This window comes from Nuphar pumila, chromosome 10 (genome assembly GCF_984573655.1).
Source record: "Nuphar pumila chromosome 10, dmNupPumi1.hap1.1, whole genome shotgun sequence".
Lineage (NCBI taxonomy): Eukaryota > Viridiplantae > Streptophyta > Magnoliopsida > Nymphaeales > Nymphaeaceae > Nuphar > Nuphar pumila.
Genome location: NC_143258.1, coordinates 76475720 through 76495723, shown reverse-complemented (window position 1 = coordinate 76495723; position 20004 = coordinate 76475720). Strand labels below are relative to the sequence as shown.

General features: G+C 37.5%; 2 protein-coding genes and 1 pseudogene across 3 annotated transcripts; 2 read left to right on the top strand and 1 right to left on the bottom strand.

Annotated features, from left to right (window-relative positions):
• Positions 1 to 635: 635 nt before the first annotated feature.
• LOC149826882 (magnesium-protoporphyrin IX monomethyl ester [oxidative] cyclase, chloroplastic-like) lies at positions 636 to 3650 on the top strand. The gene is made up of 5 exons (XM_090019017.1): positions 636 to 1207; positions 2101 to 2165; positions 2275 to 2602; positions 2752 to 2850; positions 3306 to 3650. Exons 1-5 carry the CDS (start codon positions 737 to 739, stop codon positions 3567 to 3569), a joined length of 1227 nt encoding a protein of 408 aa, XP_089875143.1. The 5' UTR covers positions 636 to 736; the 3' UTR covers positions 3570 to 3650.
• Positions 3651 to 4320: 670 nt separating this feature from the next.
• Positions 4321 to 5128, bottom strand: LOC149826881 (uncharacterized). Its single transcript, XM_090018391.1, has 2 exons — positions 4925 to 5128; positions 4321 to 4434 (listed from the first exon to the last, which is right to left on the bottom strand). Exons 1-2 carry the CDS (start codon positions 5126 to 5128, stop codon positions 4321 to 4323), a joined length of 318 nt encoding a protein of 105 aa, XP_089874517.1.
• A 12307-nt stretch (positions 5129 to 17435) lies between these two features.
• On the top strand, positions 17436 to 19580 carry LOC149826880 (putative aquaporin SIP2-1 pseudogene; annotated as a pseudogene). The gene is made up of 3 exons (XR_016434633.1): positions 17436 to 17772; positions 19016 to 19275; positions 19432 to 19580. The product of XR_016434633.1 is annotated as a putative aquaporin SIP2-1 pseudogene (transcript).
• Positions 19581 to 20004: the final 424 nt, after the last annotated feature.

The window sequence follows — 20004 nt, the reverse complement described above, 5'->3', positions numbered from 1 at the left end:
AATTTTATGATTCGAATTAAAACTAGGTAGAATGGCCTAAAATTAGATTCAGATCCAAAATGTATATAGTGATATTGAATCTGGTAAAAAAATTACCTAAATCAAGGTTTTCACATGTACAATGTTCAAATGAATCAGATTTGATCAAATCAAAACATGGATTTGAATACAAAAGTGATCCAAAAGTGTATGAATCTTAATCCAAGTGTATGAACCATTGGTTACAACCAGTTTGTTACTAAAAATTTTAAAAATCATTTTTATACCCATTTTATAAATAAAAACCATCGTAATAAGTGAGGATTTTTAAAAGAATTCATTTTGCACACTAGAGCTATCCAAACAATGGAAATCTAAAGATTGAGAATTATCTTTCTTGACTTTTCCTGAAATCACTTTCTATGAGAATTCTGTTTCAAAATATCCAAACGCACCCTAAGTTTCCATTATGAATATGCGCCACTTGCGACTCGTGAGACCTTCATACCACAAAACCGAATAACACGTGTCAGTATAAGATAAAAAACAAGATTTCAGAGGATGAGATTCAATCACAATCAACCAATCACAACCCTCCTGCTATCTTGGAAACTTACGTCCTCAAAACCACTCCCTGCTGCCCCTACACTCTCTATATGAGCCTCAAAACCACCTCTCCATCCTTCTGATTTTCTCCCTCCAAAAATCTCTCCTCCCCACTGTCCACACCACCCCCACCCACCCACCCCAAAAAAAAATGGCAGCAGAGATGGCTCTCCTGAAACCCATCTCCTTCAGACCAGAGACCACCACCACCACCAAGGCCATTTTCAGATTCAACCACACCCCAAAAACATACACCAGATGCCTCCCCAGGATGAGTGCTGCACCACCCACAAAGGAGAGACCCACCAGCAAGAAGGGGAAGACCCAAATCAATGAGACCCTCCTCACACCAAGGTTTTATACTACAGACTTTGAGGAGATGGAGACCCTCTTCAACACCGAGATCAACAAGAACCTCAACATGAAGGAGTTCGAGGCCCTCCTCCAGGAGTTCAAGACCGACTACAACCAGACCCACTTCGTCAGGAACAAGGAGTTCAAGGAGGCCGCAGACAAGATGCAGGGACCGCTGCGCAGCATCTTCGTCGAGTTCCTCGAGCGGTCATGCACCGCCGAGTTCTCCGGCTTCCTCCTCTACAAGGAGCTCGGTCGCAGGCTCAAGGTACGTCAATACCGGTGGTGTCAATCGGCTCGTCCGATTGTTGGACGGGTCACCGGAATTTTCCTTTTTTGTTTTCTTTTCTGGCGTGGTTTCTGCTGAATTCCGGCCGGCACTGGTTTTCCCGGCCGTTCATTGCTTATCTGTTACACTCGTTACTGTAATTAGGGTAGGTTTTTTTGTCAATGGATGATTTTGAATTTTTGCTTCTTCACCAACTGGTTCTGAGCTTTGTTCAATTGGGACTTGAGAAGGCATCATTGTCACTTTAGAAAGTTCAAAGCTAATTTTGTACATTCTCGTCCATTCTTGGTTCTTCTACGTCCTTACTCCCTGTGCTGAGAAATTATTATACCACAAGGAGTTAAGCCAGAAATGCAGTATGGCCTTAAAAGAATAACCTACATCTCCTTGATGCGGGGATCTTCAAAACTGGTCATATTTTCATGACCCTTGAGGATACTTTCACGGTAGTTGATGATTATGAGGGTATATTGCAATTTGTACATATTTGGCTAAAACTGGTTTCATATGCTGTTCAAATGAACCATTAATTTCTTCTGTTTTATCTCATTGTAATGAAGCTTAAATAAGTTTTTCTGATTTACTAGCATTTCACCAATTGGGTTGTTCGGGTTTATATTTCAATTGGTGTTTCTGTTTTTCTATGTTTCAAGACCGCCCAAAGCTTCTGAGAGAAAAGAGATTATTGAAAAGAGAATAAAAAACAAAACCCCATTCAGATAAAAATGGCCTAAACCATAGAGAGACATAGATATAGTCACTGTATGTGCACACGGTATCGTCCAACTCTTTTTTTTCTTCAAAAAAAGAGTTGGACAATAGTGTTACTTGACTTCATAATCTTCACCTACTATGTTTTTTTGTCTTTACAGAAAACCAATCCAGTGATTGCTGAGATTTTTGCACTCATGTCAAGGGATGAAGCCAGGCATGCAGGGTATGCAACCAAAACATGAAGTTTTGTTCTTACTGGTTCAAATGACCAAGACAAGAATACATCGAAATTGTTCTCTCATTCTCCCCTCAATTTGTGCAAATTTCTGCAGGTTTCTGAACAAGGGTCTTGCTGATTTCAATCTGGCATTGGATCTGGGTTTCCTGACCAAGGCTAGGAAGTATACATTTTTCAAACCAAAGTTCATATTTTATGCCACGTACCTGTCTGAGAAGATTGGATACTGGAGATACATCACAATTTACAGGCACTTGAAGGCCAACCCCGAATACCAAGTCTATCCAATCTTCAAGTACTTTGAGAACTGGTGTCAAGATGAGAACAGACATGGTGATTTCTTCTCTGCACTGATGAAAGCTCAGCCTCAATTTCTTAATGACTGGCAGTCCAAACTATGGGCGAGATTCTTCTGTCTCTCTGTAAGTCTTCTCTCTTGTACTGGGAATATTCACAACTTTCTGTACATATCGAGAAGACAGACTCTCTCCTCTCTCTCTCTCTCTCGTACACACGCATTTGATATATGCACAGACATCATTTGACTGAAAGTTTTTCTTCTCTGATACAGGTGTACGTGACAATGTACCTTAATGACTGCCAGAGGACTGCTTTCTATGAAGGCATAGGCCTTAACACAAAGGAATTCGACATGCATGTTATCATAGAGGTAAGCACATGCCTTTGTCTTGCACGTTCTAGTCAAGAACAAATCAAAGTTTCAGAAACCAGAGTTGGCTCAGATGGCAACGTGGTTTGAGTCAAGTTAACCTGTGACAATCTGGTCAAGCTGAAAAAACTAAGGAACCTGAGCGAATCTTAATATATCATAGCCATATCAACTCTTCAGCCAAAAAGAAAGGAAAAAAAAAAGGAAAAATGAGAGAAAATTGATACTCAGTTGATAAACGCCAAGGTACCCTGTTCTTCATCAATTACCAATTCCATCCAAGCTGGTTCCCTCAGGAAATCCAACTTCTCTCCCATTTTAGTATACATTTGATCTATATAGCGTTGCTCTCATAGCCCAAGTCGTGTTAAATCTGATTATTGCGACCAGTTTCTCATCTCGTCTTTGTTTTCAGACTAACCGTACAAAGTTTCTCATCTCGTCTTTGTTTTCAGACTAACCGGACAACGGCAAGGATTTTCCCAGCTGTGTTGGATGTGGAGAACCCAGAATTCAAGAGGAGGCTGGAAAGGATGGTCGAGATAAACACGCAGCTGAGTGCTGTTAGCAACAGTAACGATCCTGCTTTCCTGAAGAACTTAAAGAAAATACCACTTATTGCTGCTCTAGTCTCTGAGCTCACCGCAACTTATCTCATGCCTCCTGTTGAATCTGGATCTGTTGATTTGGCGGACTTTGAGCCCCGGCTTGTTTATTAGTTAGGTGGAAGATGACCACCCCTTCTGTATTTGATTATTTTAACTGCATAAATGATCATTATAAGAGTTTTTGATTGGCCACTATTATTAACCTCTTTCCTTGTTTTGCTTACCAAGCAGTAGCGCAAATTTTACAATTGACATCTTACCAAGCACTATTATTAACCTCTTTCATGTAACTTTAGTCATGCTTGTAGTTGCAGCACCACCCACCCAGGCAGATCTCTGCGAGCAGAAAACCCAAGATCTAACAAACCCCTTGGCCAACTTGGTTCTAAGGTTGGGAAGCCAGGTTTTACATATTTTGCGCATCTAAAACTGGAGATTGTAATTAACTCAAGGATACAATAGTTGGGCAGGTTTGATTGCTGTCATTACTTGGCACCCGTTGGCGTTGAAGGTGGCCCTGGTTTGAAACATGGTACTCTCCAGGAGAAAACAAGGTGATAAAATAGTGGTGGCATTTGAAAATTAAACAGACTAGTCATGAAGAACAAGCGGAAGAAGAGAGATGGCCAGCTCAAAGTGCAGTTTGATTCCACATCAAAATATAAATAATTGCAAAAAGTGTTTAAATTATCTGCCAAAGCACCACAACAATTAACTAACAACTCGGAGTTCAAAATTGAAGTCAGAGGGAATATAACAATTGCAACAGCATTTACATTAATTCACTAAAGCATCTCAATTATCCAAAGATTCCAATTCACAAAACTGAGATCAGAATAGTTAAAACGAATGTAGCCTCATCTCAAGGTTGATAAACACCAGGAAGCCGAAGACCAACACTAGCAGCAGACTTGCTTATCGTTCTCTTCATTTCATCAGTTCTATCCACCGCAATGTTGTAAGAGAACAGTAGGTCCTGCAGAACCCATTGAAATTTTCAGGTGAAAGAACTTGAGACATGATTGCTATACCTCATTATCATGCAGTGAGGTGCATGCAGGGTTCAAACCTACTTCCTGAATCCTGAGGCAGGAATGGAGGGGCCCATCTGTTTCAATGGACAGGAACGGATTCATATGAAAGGCATGCCCTTTGAGAAATGACCATGGCAAGGTGGGGAATTGGTTCCCGTGGACTGGCACGTCCTTATGAAAGGGCTTTCATACAAAAAGTTTTTCCTATGAAACTGTGGACCCCACAAAGGAACCTTTTGTTTCAGCCACCATAGGAAAACAAGGTCATTTTCCACAAGATTGAGTGAAACAAACAGGCAAGCAAGATTCAGAAGGAAATAAAAGTAATTTATCAAGTATGAAACTTAAAGAATAACAAGGGAAAAGTCGCATAGAAACATCAAAAAAATGAAAGAAGCTGGAAAAATGAATCATAATGGAGTTCCTAAGTACCTTATGATGGTGCACATTATTAAGCATAAGTGTGTAATCCTTTGCAAGCTTTATCTTCTTCCGAATAGCATCCTGATCCGACAGAGCGATGTTTTTCCTGAACCCCTGAATGATGAAGTCTCTAAAATGCCTTCTAGTTCCTTCTTTACCTATGTGTTTGTCAACAGCTTTGAGAAGGTGACAATATGCAGTCACAGCTTCCATGGTTTAACGCAACCCAACTAAGACTTACCGTAAGGAAAACACAAAATAGAACATATCAAACAAATAATAATAAGTTTATTTCACTGTACACGTGTACATTTTGTTGTATCACCGACAATCAAGGCAAATCAATACCTATAACAAGGCAATTTGTTAGCCTTGTTATCGCTATATGTTGATAAAAGCTTATCGTTATATCGATTAAAGGATATCGATAATCAAAGCAAATCGATATAACGATAATCAAGGCAATTTGTTAGCCTTGTTATCAATAATCAAGAAAGATATCGATAATGAAGGCAAACAGGTTGGCTTGACATCGATAATCAAGGAAAAGGACGATTCTCACGAAGATACCATGTGTATAAGTGCATCCAACTCTGCCTCTTTTGAAGGCAACAAGTCAGTGTTCATCCAAAGCCCCCAATGACTTATCCAGGATCAACTTTACCAAATATTAGCTGCAATAAATTTAGTTTATCCCAAACCAGCACCTGCAGTCATTCTAACAGGTAATCTTGATGCTTCTTTTGTTTGTTCCATATAACCTGAAAATTGAATCATAAACGCAGGCGCGACAAACTACATTACTAATTCTTTATCAAATCTAATACTTCAAAGGTCCATTGTTTTTCCTCCTATTGGACTACCAAACGGATCATCTACACAGGAGACTCACATACTTAGTGTTCGATTGGTGCCAAAATTTCTTCTATCAAAGGTCATTTTTGTTCCATAATTCAGATTTAATCTTATTTCTGTGAGTAAATTAATCCAGGATCTAAAATGTAATGTTTTCTTTTACTATGATCATTGTATTTTTTAGGACCATTTCTCAAAGAGGAAGATTGGAGTGGGTATGTGACATGTTGGACTTTATGTTTTTGAGATTAATGATATTTTTTCCTTAAGTAGTCCGTCTTTTTATTCCAATATCTGGCACTTAAGACTTTGACACCTTTCGAATACTAGATTGCAAACTCCTATAAATTATAATAAATTATGTGATTGTGTTTCTCATAATGATTGTGATATTTGTCATATGGCCAAATAAACTCACATTCCTTTTTCTAGAGGGTCGATTTCCTCGTCAAAACATTTTCAATTAACCCATTGTGACATATGGGGAGGATATCAAACTACCTCATTATCCGGAGTACAATATTTCTTCACCATAGTGGACAACTATTTCAAAACCACATGGGTTTATCTCATGCGGTATAAATCAGAAGCCATAGTCCAGATAAAAAATTTCTTTTTACTTGTTGAAAATCAATTCAATAGCAAGATTTTGAATTTCAAATCTCACAATTGAACTGAATTTTTTTTAAATGACATGCAAAACTTTTTGAAAGAAAGAGGTGTTGAACATCAACATAGTTGCGTTGCAACCCCCCAACAAAACGGTGTGATCGAGCGCAAGCACATAGATCTCAATATTACGAGAGCCTTGAGATTTCAAGCCTCTTTATCTATTAAGTTTTGAGGAGAATGCATTTTAACAGTTGCATATATCATTAATCGCATTCCTTCTAAACCGTTAATAAGCAAAACACCTTACGAGTTACTTCATGGAAAGAACCCTGTTTATAATCATTTTCATGTTTTTGGATGTCTGTGCTACGCCCATAACATACATCACTCTCATAATTTTGATAATCGCGCATGCAAAAGAGTTTTCATAAGGTATTCATATGATCAAGTCGGTTATCATGTGCATGATCTTGAAACAAAAAAAGTTTTTGTTAGTCAAGATGTAAAGTTTTATGAAATCATGTTTCCCTTTCAAAATCATCCAAATAAAGGGGAAGGGTGTATCCTACCTATTTCCATATTCGAGTCTCAGATTTAAGAACCGAGTGATATTCAAGTCAATGAGATCCCTAACCACAGTCACCTTGATCCAAATCCTGAATCTCCCAATCATGGAACTCTTGAACCAACTAAAGTCCATCTTCGAAGATCCAAAAGAATCTCTCAACCACCACCGCATCTCAAAGAGTATAGTTGTTACACGGTTGCTTCCATACTCCAATCAACTGACATGAGAGAGAAGGTTCACAGCACGGATCATGAGTTGTCCAAAGTCATACGCTATGCTCACTTTTTCATAGGACATTGTGTTTTCTTAACTGTCATTTCCCAATACTCAGAACCCAAATCCTTTTCCCATGCCATGAAGTTCTAGTATTGGCGTGATGCTATGACTTTAGAGATTAGGGCATTAAAAGAGAACAATAATTTGTCGATTATGGATCTACCCATGGATAAACACCATGTTGGTTGCAAATGGGTGTATAAAATTAAACATCACTATGATGACTCCATTAAAAGGTACAAAGCTCGACTCGTGGCCAAGGGCTATACTCAAATTGAAGGAATGAATTATAATAAGACCTTTGCTCTCGTTGCTAAGTTGATAAAAGTTTGATGCTTGATAGCTATTGCAACAATAAAGAATTGACATTTATATCAAATAGATATTAACAATGTCTTTTTATATGGGGACCTTGATAAAAAGGTGTATATAGACTTACCATCATGGTTTTCTATTCAGGGAAAGCGTAAAGTTTGCAAGTTGCATAAATCACTGTACGAACTCAAACAATCCTTTAGAAATTGGTTTGTCAAGCTCTCACACTATCTAGTTCAAGAAGGATTTATTCAATCCAAAGCTGATTATTCATTTTTTTAAAAGCTACTAATGCAGGATAATTTTTTGTTCTAGTTTATGTGGATGGCATTATCATTGTAGGAAATGATATTGCATACATCGACCAGCTTAAGTCTCACATCAATAAGCAATTTCGATTAAAGGACCTTGGACGATTAAAATATTTTCTCAACATTGAAGTGGAAAGATTTAAAAATAGTATTTTTTTATCTCAACAAAAAGATGCTTTCAAAATTTTGTAGGACATGGGTTACCTTGGAGCCAAGCCAAGTCAATTTTTCATGGAATCACATATTAAACTCAATAATGAAGATAGAGATTTGTTAGAAGATCCAGGGCTATATAGGCGTCTAGTGGGTCAGTTGTTATATCTTATTATAACCCAACCAGATATTGTTTTCACGCTCAATATTCCAAGTCAATTCAGTAGTCAATCATGACAACCTCATATGGACATTGTCATGCGGGTCCTTCAATATATTAAGAGTTCCCCAAGACAAAAAATTCTAATGTCATCCACCAACAGGATTCAAGTAGTTGATTAATGTGATTCAGACTGGGCCTCCTACCCAATGACTCATCGGTCTACATCTGGTTATTGTGTCATGATTGAGGACAGCGTCATTTCTTGGAAGATCAAAAAGAAGTCTATTGTGTCACGGTCATTAGCCGAAGCTGAATATTTATCCATGGCCCTAGCATGTTGTGAACTCACATGGATCAAGTACCTGCCGTTGAACTTCGACATTGATCACTCTCAACCTATGATGCTACATTGTGATAACCAGGCAACTCTTCACATTGCCGCCAATCCAGTTTACCACGAGGGCACCAAACATATCGAGATTGTTTGCCACCTTATGCGAGAGAAAATTCAAAATGGTCTAATTCAAACATGATTCATTCTCACACATTCTCAGTATACAGATCTTTTCACTAAGGCGCTTGACACTGATCATTTCTCTCGTCTTAAAACCAAGTTGGGCGTACTCAATTTGCATGCTCTAACATGAGGGAGAGTAAAAGATTCTTTCAAGTGTACTGCACATGTGTACATTTTGTTGTATCGTCAATAATCAAGGCAAATCGAAATCGATAACAAGGCATTTTGTTAGCCTTGTTATTGTTACAAGTTGTTAAAAGCTTATTGTTATATCGATCAAGGGATACTGATAATCAAGGCAAATTGATATAACAATAATCAAGGCAATCTGTTAACCTTGTTATCAATAATCAAGAGAGATATCGATAGACCAACAGATCAAGGAAAAGGATGATCCTCAAGGGGATATCACGTGTAGAAGTGCATACGGTTGAAGATTTTTTTGTTATGTGTGCTAATTCAAAGCACCCTTTTTTTAAGAGAAAATAAAGATATTTTTTTCTCTCATATTCTCGATTTCATCTTTCTTTCGAATAAGAACAAGATATTTATTTGAATATGATATATGCTACCACTAATTACCAGGATAACAAGAATGCAATGGTTTCGCCATTAATGTTTAAAATTTAATAATCATGTGATGGGTTTTGAACTAGAATAAAGTAAAACAAGAAAAAAGCAAAACACTATCCGCTAAATTGAGTGCCTACCTGTCAATGGGGGCACTTTTTACACAAAAAGCATTAAATCAGTAAATTTTCTATAAAACGGAATTTCCAGCCACCAAGCTACCACTTCAAAGTCATATTCTTTCCAAGTTTGCAGAAAACAATGGAAACAACAGAATTATAAATCATGTTGCTAAATTTTTTAATAAGTTTGCAAAATACTTCATAAAAAAGTAACAATTTCAAGTTACTATAAGCTTTTTAACAATGAACAAACTATCAGTTCAACCAAGAACCTTTCCATCAAGCCACTAAGCGAGGAACAAGGAAACTTGTGTACTACAGTACTAGTTCTTTTTTTATTTATCAGATATTTCACATGACACTGACATATACAAGTTGAAATTCTAAGTTATTTCCAATATAACATTTGGCACTCAATCCCTCAACAGATAAAAGAAAAAAAAAAGTAAAAGAAAAGAAAGGCAAGTCCTAGGAACAATGAAATGCCTCCACGCATAAATCCCATAAAGCGTTTAATAATTATGCAAACCAGACACTCTCTTCAAGAATTGAAACCTGAATTGGTTAGAAATCTCATATTGTTTTCTCTAACAAAATTCCTCTTAAAGAGACCATTTTACTCAAAATCAAACATCAAAATTGTTCTATTTTCTTTGAGACATTTCATCAAAAGTACCCACTCATCAAATAAAAGGACAAATTTTTACAAAATTCCGTTGAGAATTACCCAACAAAACAAAAACCAAAACAAACCCTTGGACAAATTTGTTAGAATCAAAACCAGAATCATGATATAAATCAGATTTTCACATAACATGACATGCAAATAAAACATTTGATTCACATCGTAACAAGGTTCAAGTATGTAATATCCAGTTCAAAACCAAAATCCAGACAAAGGCAACAAATCAAATATATGTATGAAATAGAATAAGAACAACAAATAAAACATGTTATTATTCTGCGGAAGGCTAAGGCGTATAAGAATACTCTCCTTAGAGAAGATTCGCCCCTACATAATGTGCAAAAAGGGTTCGGAATCGTTACCCCAGGATATAATAGCCTTGACGATCTGAATCGGTGCACTCCGAAGATAGATCGTCCTTCGAAGACAACCTCAACGAATGGATGTTGCAGAACTTCCCTTTTAGGGAAACACCCATAGGTAAAATCAAGAGAGAGAGATATAGCAGGGAGAGAGAAAACCTAAAAAACGCAAGAGTCACAGTCGTCTTCGTATCTGAAGCCTCAACCCTCTAACCACATTTTATAACCCTCGAACGGTTATAAAATGTAGAAGAGACCCGTTACCAAATACGAAGTGACGTGACCCGATAACATAACGATCTGTTATCCATTTCTCTTAACCCATTATTTAATCCAAATAAAAACAGTAATGCGGGACAAAAAGAACATTGGACTTAGAATGGATATGACCATAAAGGGCTAATTATCCGTACCCATATCCGAACACGGCCTGACTCAGCACGGCGCGATGGGCGTTCACACATGCACGCGTGTGTGGTAGTGATCACATTCTCTTGTTCGATGGAACAAGTGTTAGAATCTCCATGTAGGTTATAAAGCCCACAACTTTTTTGATATTCTTTAATATAGGACTATTCCACATTATCAAAGTCCAAAAAACACTCCATAAAAGAGTGGTCCCCATTTGTTTTCTTTATTTGAATTACCTTTTCATCTCTTCCTATATACAACATTCCCCCACAAATTCAAAGAATGAAAACAGGAGGAAACAAAGATGCAAGATGAAGTAATCTGCAGCAGGACATATCATGCTTTCAAAAATGGTACCTTCCGGTTTGAATCATACCTTAGTTGACTAACTTTACCCCCACAGGAACGAAGTGAACTAAAGTATTGAACTTGAACCTTTGATGTAGGAGTGTCTATTAGCAACAACACGATAAAGGTTCTAGTTGTAATCTTTAGGGGCAGGACATTAATGGTCATGCGCCCAAATCCTGTTTCATGAGTGACTTCAAGAATAACCCAATTCCTTAAACTGTGGTCACACAATCACACTCACATAGGTGGGCTTCTCCAGAGATGCACTGCTAACATCTCGCCTAGAAGGCTTTGAACACATTCAGAGTTTTAACTTTTCCTTAACTTGCAGCTACAACACATTTCCAGAGTAATCAGGTATAAAAAAACATAGATACATAGTATCACATTAAGAAGGTGCTATCAAGTTCACCCTACAGTTTGTTATTACCACATTGAACCTACTTTGTGGAATCTTCACTCGGATAGGTTGGGTTGTCACTGTAGATGAACTATTGATGGGTTTTAGTCTCATCCCCTCTCTGGATTTTAGGACTAATGACTTATCTAATCTTTTTGTTAAAAGATCAGTTGTGTTTTCTTTGGATCCAACATATTCCATAGCAACCACGAACTGAGACACTAGTTCCCTTACAGATTTTATTTTGACTTGGATGTGTCTCCTTTGCTTTTGATTATATTTTGTGCTTTTAATCTTTGCAATTGTGGTTTTTTTGTCATAATGCACAGATATTGAAGGAATTGGTTATCTTATTAAAGGAAGTTCCTCTAAAAGTCCCTTTAACCATTCAACTTTCATTCCTGTAATATTTAAAGCACAGAGCTCAGCCTCAAAAGTAGACTGTGACAAAATGGTCTGCTTTACTGATCTTCAGGCGACTGCGCTGCCACCCAAGGTAAATATATACCCTGTTACGCCATAACTCTCAGAGTTTATGGCAATCCAGCTTGCATCACTATGTCCCTCAATAACGGCAAAAAATCTCTTGTAATGCAAACTTAAGAAAATAGTTCCTTTTAGATACCTAAGCACCTTGTCAAATGTCTTCCAATGAGTGTGATTTGGACAACCTGTGTATCTACTTAATTTTGTCACTTAGAACAAAATATCTGGTCTTGTCAATTTGTAAGATACATCAAACTTCAAATAATTTGGGAATACCTTAATTGAGACAGAGGAACACCAATCGTATTCTTATAAAGCGGAGTAGAAGGGTCATAAGGAGTTGCTACAGATCTTTCTTGGTTATAGCAAAATTTTTCAAGTACTTTCTCAACAAAGTGAGATTGAGAAATAGTTATCCCCTCAGCTGAACGAGTCAACTTTAAGCCTAAGATCACATTTGCAATACTCATATCCTTCATATCAAATTTACTACTAAGAAATGACTTCATCTCATTCGCAATTCCCATATTGAAACCAAACAATAGAATATCATCTACATACAGGCATAAAATGATACATGCATCACTTTTAACTTTGCAATAAACATATTTATCAGATTCATTGACAACAAAGTCAAATGATAAAATAACTTTATCAAACTTCTCATACCATTGTTTAGGGGCTTCTTTTAGTCCATATAATGACTTAACAAGATTACAAACTTTATTTTCATTACCAGGAGCCACAAAAACCCTTAGGTTGATCCATATAGATCTCTTCTAAAAAATTGCCATGTAAAAAAGCAGTCTTTACGTCCATTTGATGGACCAAGAGATCATAAATGGAGGCCAATGCTATAAGCACCCTAATTGTGGCCATTCGAGTAACCGAAGAATAGGTGTCAAAATAATCTATTTTTTTCTTTTTGTTTGAACCCCTTGGCAACTAGTCTAGCCTTGTACTTGTCGATGGATTCATTTGGTTTTAACTTCTTCTTAAAGATCCATTTGCACCCAAATAGTGAAGCTACCACGAGGGAGGTCAATCAGTTCCCAAGTGTCATTAGAGACAATAAAGTCTATTTCACTTTTTATGGCTTCTTTCCAATGCCTTGCTTCAGGTGAAGTCATTGAATCTTGGAAAGTGGGAGGATCATTATCGATCAGATAAGTGATATAGTCACTTCCCAAATCTTTGGTAATTCATGGTCTCTTGCTCCTTCTTGGTTCAACCACTTCCTCGGACTCAATTGGTATAGAGTGGAAACAAGATGGCTCAACCCCCACATCTGTCATCATTTTCATATGTTCGGGAATGAAATCAGAAGTTGAAGGTATATCTAAAGAAGAAAGATTCAGAGGTACACCAACTTTCATGGAAAATACATCCTTAAAGAATATAGCTTCTCGAAGCTCAACAATAGAGTTTACATCTATACCAGATATCTCAGACTTAATTACTAAGAACTTATAGGCATAATTGTTCTCTACATAACCCAAAAAAATAGTATCTATAGTTTTAGGACTCAACTTCTTCATGTTGTACTCTGGAACAAGTACCTTTGCAAGGCTCCCCTACACTTTGAGGTATTTTAAGCTAGATTTTCTATTTCTCTATAGTTCAAATGAGCTACTATCCTTATGCTTCTGGGAAACTCTATTTAGAATATGACAAGCTGTATTCAGAGCATCCTCCCACATATAGGTAGGTAATTCAGAACTCTCAAGTAGAGCATTTATCATGTTAGTTAGGGTTATATTCTTTCTTTCTACAATCTCATTACATTGAGAAAAATATGGAGTGGTAAACTCATAAACTATGCCAACAGATTTGCAATATTCATCAAGTTTGTTAGCGGTATATTCTTCTCCTCTATCAGACCTCAATCTTTTAAGTTTTCTATCCGTTTGTGTTTGTGCTTTATTCTTAAAAATAAGAAACTTATCAAAAGATTCATCTTTTAATTTTAGCAGATACATATAACAGTATTTAGAGTCATTATTTATAAAAGTGATAACATACTTTTTATGATTTCTAGATAACACTCCATTAAACTCACAGATATCTGTGTGCACCAGATCCAATATATCAGAATCTCTAACAATCATATGGAATGGTTTCCTACATTGTTTTGCTTGCACATGAAATTCACATTTTTTAGTTTTAACTATGGAATGTTCAGGAATCAACTTCAAGTTCATCATGTGTTTTATAGAATTAAAATTCACATGACCCAATCTATTATGCCATAAATCAGATGATTCTATATTATACGCAATATTAGACAATAAATCAAAAGAAACATCATTCTCTAATTTATCACTGCAAACATGTTCAACACGAAGTTTAAACAAACCATCATCTAAATACCCCTTGTCAATAAAGGTTTCAGAATGTAAATTAACAACTTTATTGCATTTAAAGTTAAATTCATGACCCTTTCTAACTAGACATTAACCACTCAAAATATTCCTTCTAACTACAGGCACATGGTGCACTCTGTGTAAAGATAAAATCCGTCCTTAAGAAAACTTCAGTTTCACATGTACAATCCCCAACACATTTGCAGCCGTGGAGTTGTCCATAGTCACGGATCTGTCTGCAGTAGCCTGGTATGAGACAAAGGCAAACTTATTAGCACAAACATGCACATTAGCCCTAGTGTCAACCAGTCAATCAGTTGGCTCATAAACATGATAAATTTGTGGGTTAACAAAAACATACCGAGTATTCGTCCCAACGACTTCAGTCACCATATTGACTTGAGGCGTACCATCTGTGGTCCCATGAGCCTTGGCCTTCTTGAAAGGATATTTCTTAGCCCAGTGTCCAACCTGTTCACAGTTCCAGCACAGTTTGTTCTTTGCCTTCTTTGGGATTTTGGCCTTAAGTTTAAATTGGTTTTTCATTGCAGGTTTCACTTTTTATTCCTTGCCTTTAAAAGATCTCATCATATTCACTTTAGGTTGTTCAGTTGGCATCATCACCTATTTCTGACTCCTATGCTCTTCCTCAATGGCTATGGCTACCATAAGATCATCCAGGGAGATCTTTTATCTACGGTGCTTGAGAGACATACCAAAGTCTACCCAAGACTTAAAAAAAAATTCTACGATGGTCATTACTTGAAACTTCTCAGGAAGTTTCATATCAACCTCAGCCAAACTATAAAGCAACAACAGAAACTCGTGTGCCTATTTAGTGACCGACTTGCTTTCAACCATCTGATAATTCAGAAACTTGACAACCGAGTACTTCTCAAGACCTTGGTCTTCGAGATTGTACTTTTTGTCAAGTTGATCCCATAAGGCTTTAGCAGTGGTAGATGAGGAACAATATACATCGAACAAGTTGTTAGACAGAGCCAACAGAATGCAACCACGACATATACCATCATTCTCTTTCTACTCTACAGTCGCATTGACAGCAGCAGGATGATGATCAGTCTCAGAAACCGAAGGGCATTAGAGTTCTAGAATAGATAACAAGCCTATAGTCGTGAACCAGATTTTCATGCGCTGTTGCCAGCGCTTGAAATTCTGACCGACAAATTTTTCAGGCATACCAGACATGTCTACTTTCGGTATAAAACCTGATGCAATCGACATGCTTAGAATCTTCTCTAAGACTGATAGAATCAAAACCAGAATCATTAATCCAAATAAAAATAGTAATGCGAGAGAAAAAGAACATTGGACTTATAATGGATATGGCCCTAAAAGGCCAATTACCCGTACTCGTACCCGTACCCATACCGGCTCGACCGAGATCAGCTCGACGCAGCAGGCACGCGTGTGTGTGGTAGCCATCACATTCTCTTGTTTTATGGAACAAGTGTTACAATCTCCATGTAGGTTATAAAGCCCACAACTTTTTTGAGATTCTTCAATATGGGACTCTTCCACATCATCAAAGTCCAAAAAACACTCCATAAAAGAGTGGTCATCAACATTTGTTTTCTTTATTTGAATTACTTTCTCATCTCTTCCTATATCCAACAAAATCTGGAACTGCTTCACACGAACGATAGAAAATTTAATAAATAAATAAATAAATTCCACGTACATGAGCTAAAAATGTAAAATTAAAGAAAAATAATAATGGGTAAAATTTTTAACAAACCGTGATCATCATGGAGCGGCAAAATTCGATTAAATAAGTAAGAAAGCTATGAAAGATGAGCGTTGTACCTCAAACTTCAAAAATCAAGAATTTGGAACTACCAAATTAAGTATTTGTTTCAGAATTTCACACTCCAAACGAAATTTCATCCACCAAGAAGAGAACGGGTTCTGTAGTTCACCAGTTTGTGTTACGAGGCTTATAAAGACATCGAATTCGGTCATGTTCGATGAAGCCCGTACTTGTTAGCACGATTTCAAGTATTTTTTATGACAGGTTACTTATACCTCAAGTTGATGAAATGCAATTCTTGGCAACTTAAAGTAGAAGGCATCAATGACTACTATAAGAGTTGAGAAATTGCTCAATTCATAAAAAGATTATGGCACTATATTAAAATATATAGCTTGCAAGTAATAAGAATTTTGAGGGATTTGGAGTCCCGTATAAAACAATGGAAAATCACCACCAATCATGATTTTCAATATCATTTGATCCAAAAACCCCCAACCTCCCCTCCTTGAACCGATGATGCATGAATTTGGGGCTATTTTTAGGATCTCAGATTAAGGATTTCACAAAGCTCAGGATCTGGTGTGAGCCTTACACTAAAGGAGATCCAGGTATTTAAGTAGTAAACCCGATTTTTTTTATGCTATCGAGTCTTGAGCATTCAAAAGATGCTTAAGGGTGCTTTTGAATCCCTCGATTTTAAGATTTGAGGGAGATCCTCGAATTTGAGATCCAAGGAACAGAAAACAGACCCTTCCCTGCCCGTTCATGTATTCAGGATTTCACTCTCATTCTCGTTTATAAAAGGGATCTCACCCACGTTTGAGAAGCATCTAGGGGATGTCAATGGATCTGATTTTATCCGATATCCGAGCTAATCCAACTTCATTTATCCGGATATAGTTTTGGTTTTTTCTACCAAATCCAACATATGTATCCACATTTGATAGATATCCGAATTTGATTACACGTAAAAAAGTGAATTTGTATGAGTTTGAATCCCCGATATTAGTGGTGGGCCATGCTAAATCAGATTCTCGGATCTAGATATGAGGCTCTCAAACGCCTCCAAGAGTCCGACCCAAAACTGAGTTTTCAAACACCTCTTCCCCGTCAATCATCATCATCTACGAGAGCATTTTCGACATTCAAAAACTCAAGCACGAAAGGGATCACTTGTGTCCGTACTCGTTCAGAAAAAAGGCTTCCATCTCCGAGTTCCTTCCCGTTTCCAATTTTGCCCCTCCCTCTCCAGAAAGAAGTGAGCGAAACCCATTCCTCCGATGGAGAGATTCCGTTTGGTATCGTCCGATTTCGTGCTTTCGCTCATGTGGGTGTGGTCGGGAGCGCTCACGAAGCTGTTCGTGTACGGGGTTCTCGGCTTGGGGCACCATCCCAGCGGCGAGTTGCTCAAGGGGGTTCCTCTCCCTCTGCGTCCTCTTCTTCTTCGCTTGGCTGGGGAAGGTGAGCAAGGGTGGCTCCTACAACCCCCTGACGGTTCTGGCCAGGTCCATTTCCGGGAATTGGGACGCCTTCTTCACCGTTTCCGCCAGAATTCCTGCCCAAGTTAGTGTTTTGTTTTTCTATTTTTCATTTTTTTTTCTCTTTGTTGGTTTCGTGATTTCATTTTCTAAGTTTATTCATGAAATGGGTTTTTGTGGTGCTTGTCAATTTAGATCCTTTTATTTCGAGGTGATCGGAAAGTTGAGTGTTTCTCGCTGTTGGCGATCAAAAGTTGGTGTCTTGTTGTTTATGGCTTTTTTCTCTTGGTTCTTATTGTTGGTTCCATTTTCTAAGCTTATTGATGAAATCGGTGATTGTGGGAACTTGTGAGTTTTAGATCTTTTGTTTCTAGTTTTTGGTGATTAAAAGTTGGTTATTTCTTGTTTTTGGCGATCAAAAGTTAGTTTTTTTTTTTTTGCGGTTCTTTTGCTGAGTAATTGATAGAGATGATGAAAATGTGTACAATCGTTACAAACAAATAGTGATTTGTAATGTAATTGGAAACAAAATAAACTGGGTGCTCGATGAGTAATGGATTATCTGCATGGGGCCATGAAGAACTTTTAAGGTGGTGATATTTTATGGTGAAATAGTTCTGAACAATGTCACGAATCTCATTATGGGAATTTTCTCAGCAACAGAAAATCTCTCACTGAATTAAAGGTTTTTGTTTCGCAAGGTTTATAATGCAAATTATAAAAATAAAAATATGTATAGATAATGTGAAGGAAAATTATAAATATAAAAGTATTTCTCAGCTAAATACAGGTTAATATGACGATATTTTCAGAATGTGTAAAATCATGGTATTTTTCTCGATTATGTTGTCTTTTGGAAATATCGTGATTTATGTGTTTTCTGAATAGGTGATTGTTTAAAATGTCATGTTATTTTTGGGATTGTATCAATACCACAAAATATAGCGATCAAATTGCGGTATCTTCAGGTTCTGATAAGCAGAATTGACTTTTAGTGGATATGGACTGTATGATGCTTTATTTTAGCCAGTTGGGACTGGAAAAATTATGAGCAAATGTCCTTCACTTATTATTATTTAAAACTAGATATCTATTGGGCAATTATTTTCCTTTGTCGTAGTGCGGTGTAAAACACTGCACGCTGCTATGTCACAGGGATTCTTCAACCTGCTCTCGTGTCATGTCCCTTTGTATATTATTTTTAATAAAAAAACTATACAAAAATGGCATGTCTCGTGTCCTTGTGACATAGGCACACTGTCATGAGTTTTTCATCTTCGATTCATCAGGGAGACTGATTGATTTTTCAACTTTTTATTTTATCTCAGGTGATTGGATCCATAGTGGGGGTTAGGTTCATCACCAGAGTCTTTCCTCAGGTGGCCTATGGCCCTCGCCTGAGCGTCGATATTCATCGAGGGGCGTTAACAGAAGGGCTTCTTACTTTCGCAATTGGGCGTGTTTCACTTAGGCTCAAAATATGATCCCAAGAATTTCTTCATGAAGACATGGATCCAGAGCGTCTCCAAGCTGGCTCTCCAAATCATGGGCTCAGATTTAACCGGAGGAATAATGAACCCTGCCCTCTGTAAGTACCGTATGTATGTTTTCCGTTGCCGTCACAGGGACACTCAGTCTAAGGACCTTCCAGAAGAATCTAGGTTTTCTATACAGACAAAGCGTTAGGATGATAGCTTCTTTATCAGCTCAGAATCTGAAACTGAATAATGCATGGTGATCACAGGCATCCGGATGGGCATATGTCTTGGGAAATCACAGCGCAAAGGAGCACCTGTTTGTTTACTGGCTGGCACCATTGGAGGCGACGCTTTTGGCAGTCTGGATGTGTTCAGGTTGCTCTCGAGACCTCCAAAGCAGAAGAAGACTCCTTAGTTCATGGTGTCTGTCCCTCGGCGTTTGGACTCATCGAGCAGAATTCTGTCCAAGAGGATGACGACCAAACTTGACTAATTTTTTTGTTGATGATATAAACAATTGTCATTCCTTGCTCGTCTTGTATTATTAAGATCCAGACAGCACCTCCATACTTGGATCTTACATATCCATGCATGGATACATTTACATGCGTGTGCATGCATTTGTATGTCGCAAAAACATATTCAGGATGGAGACAGTTTAAAGAATTCTTATGAGATATTTCTGATGCTTAGAGTCCCTGTCTAATACGTTTTATTATCTGATAAATATATTGATGGGGCGAAGCATGAAGCGTTTAGGGATGATGGACTGCAAGACTAAGAAGCAACAAATGGAGGTAGGTAGGTTTATAAAACCAGTGCTCTTACCAAAATATGTC

Excerpts from the sequence above, each read along its gene's own strand:
- LOC149826882 (XM_090019017.1), top strand. The coding sequence starts at position 737 with ATGGCAGCAGAGATGGCTCTCCTGAAACCCATCTCCTTCAGACCAGAG. Across the intron at positions 1,208-2,100 it reads AGCTCGGTCGCAGGCTCAAG|AAAACCAATCCAGTGATTGC; the intron begins GTACGTCAATAC and ends TTGTCTTTACAG. Across the intron at positions 2,851-3,305 it reads ACATGCATGTTATCATAGAG|ACTAACCGGACAACGGCAAG; the intron begins GTAAGCACATGC and ends CTTTGTTTTCAG.
- LOC149826881 (XM_090018391.1), bottom strand. The coding sequence starts at position 5,128 with ATGGAAGCTGTGACTGCATATTGTCACCTTCTCAAAGCTGTTGACAAA. Across the intron at positions 4,435-4,924 it reads ATAATGTGCACCATCATAAG|GACCTACTGTTCTCTTACAA; the intron begins GTACTTAGGAAC and ends TGGGTTCTGCAG.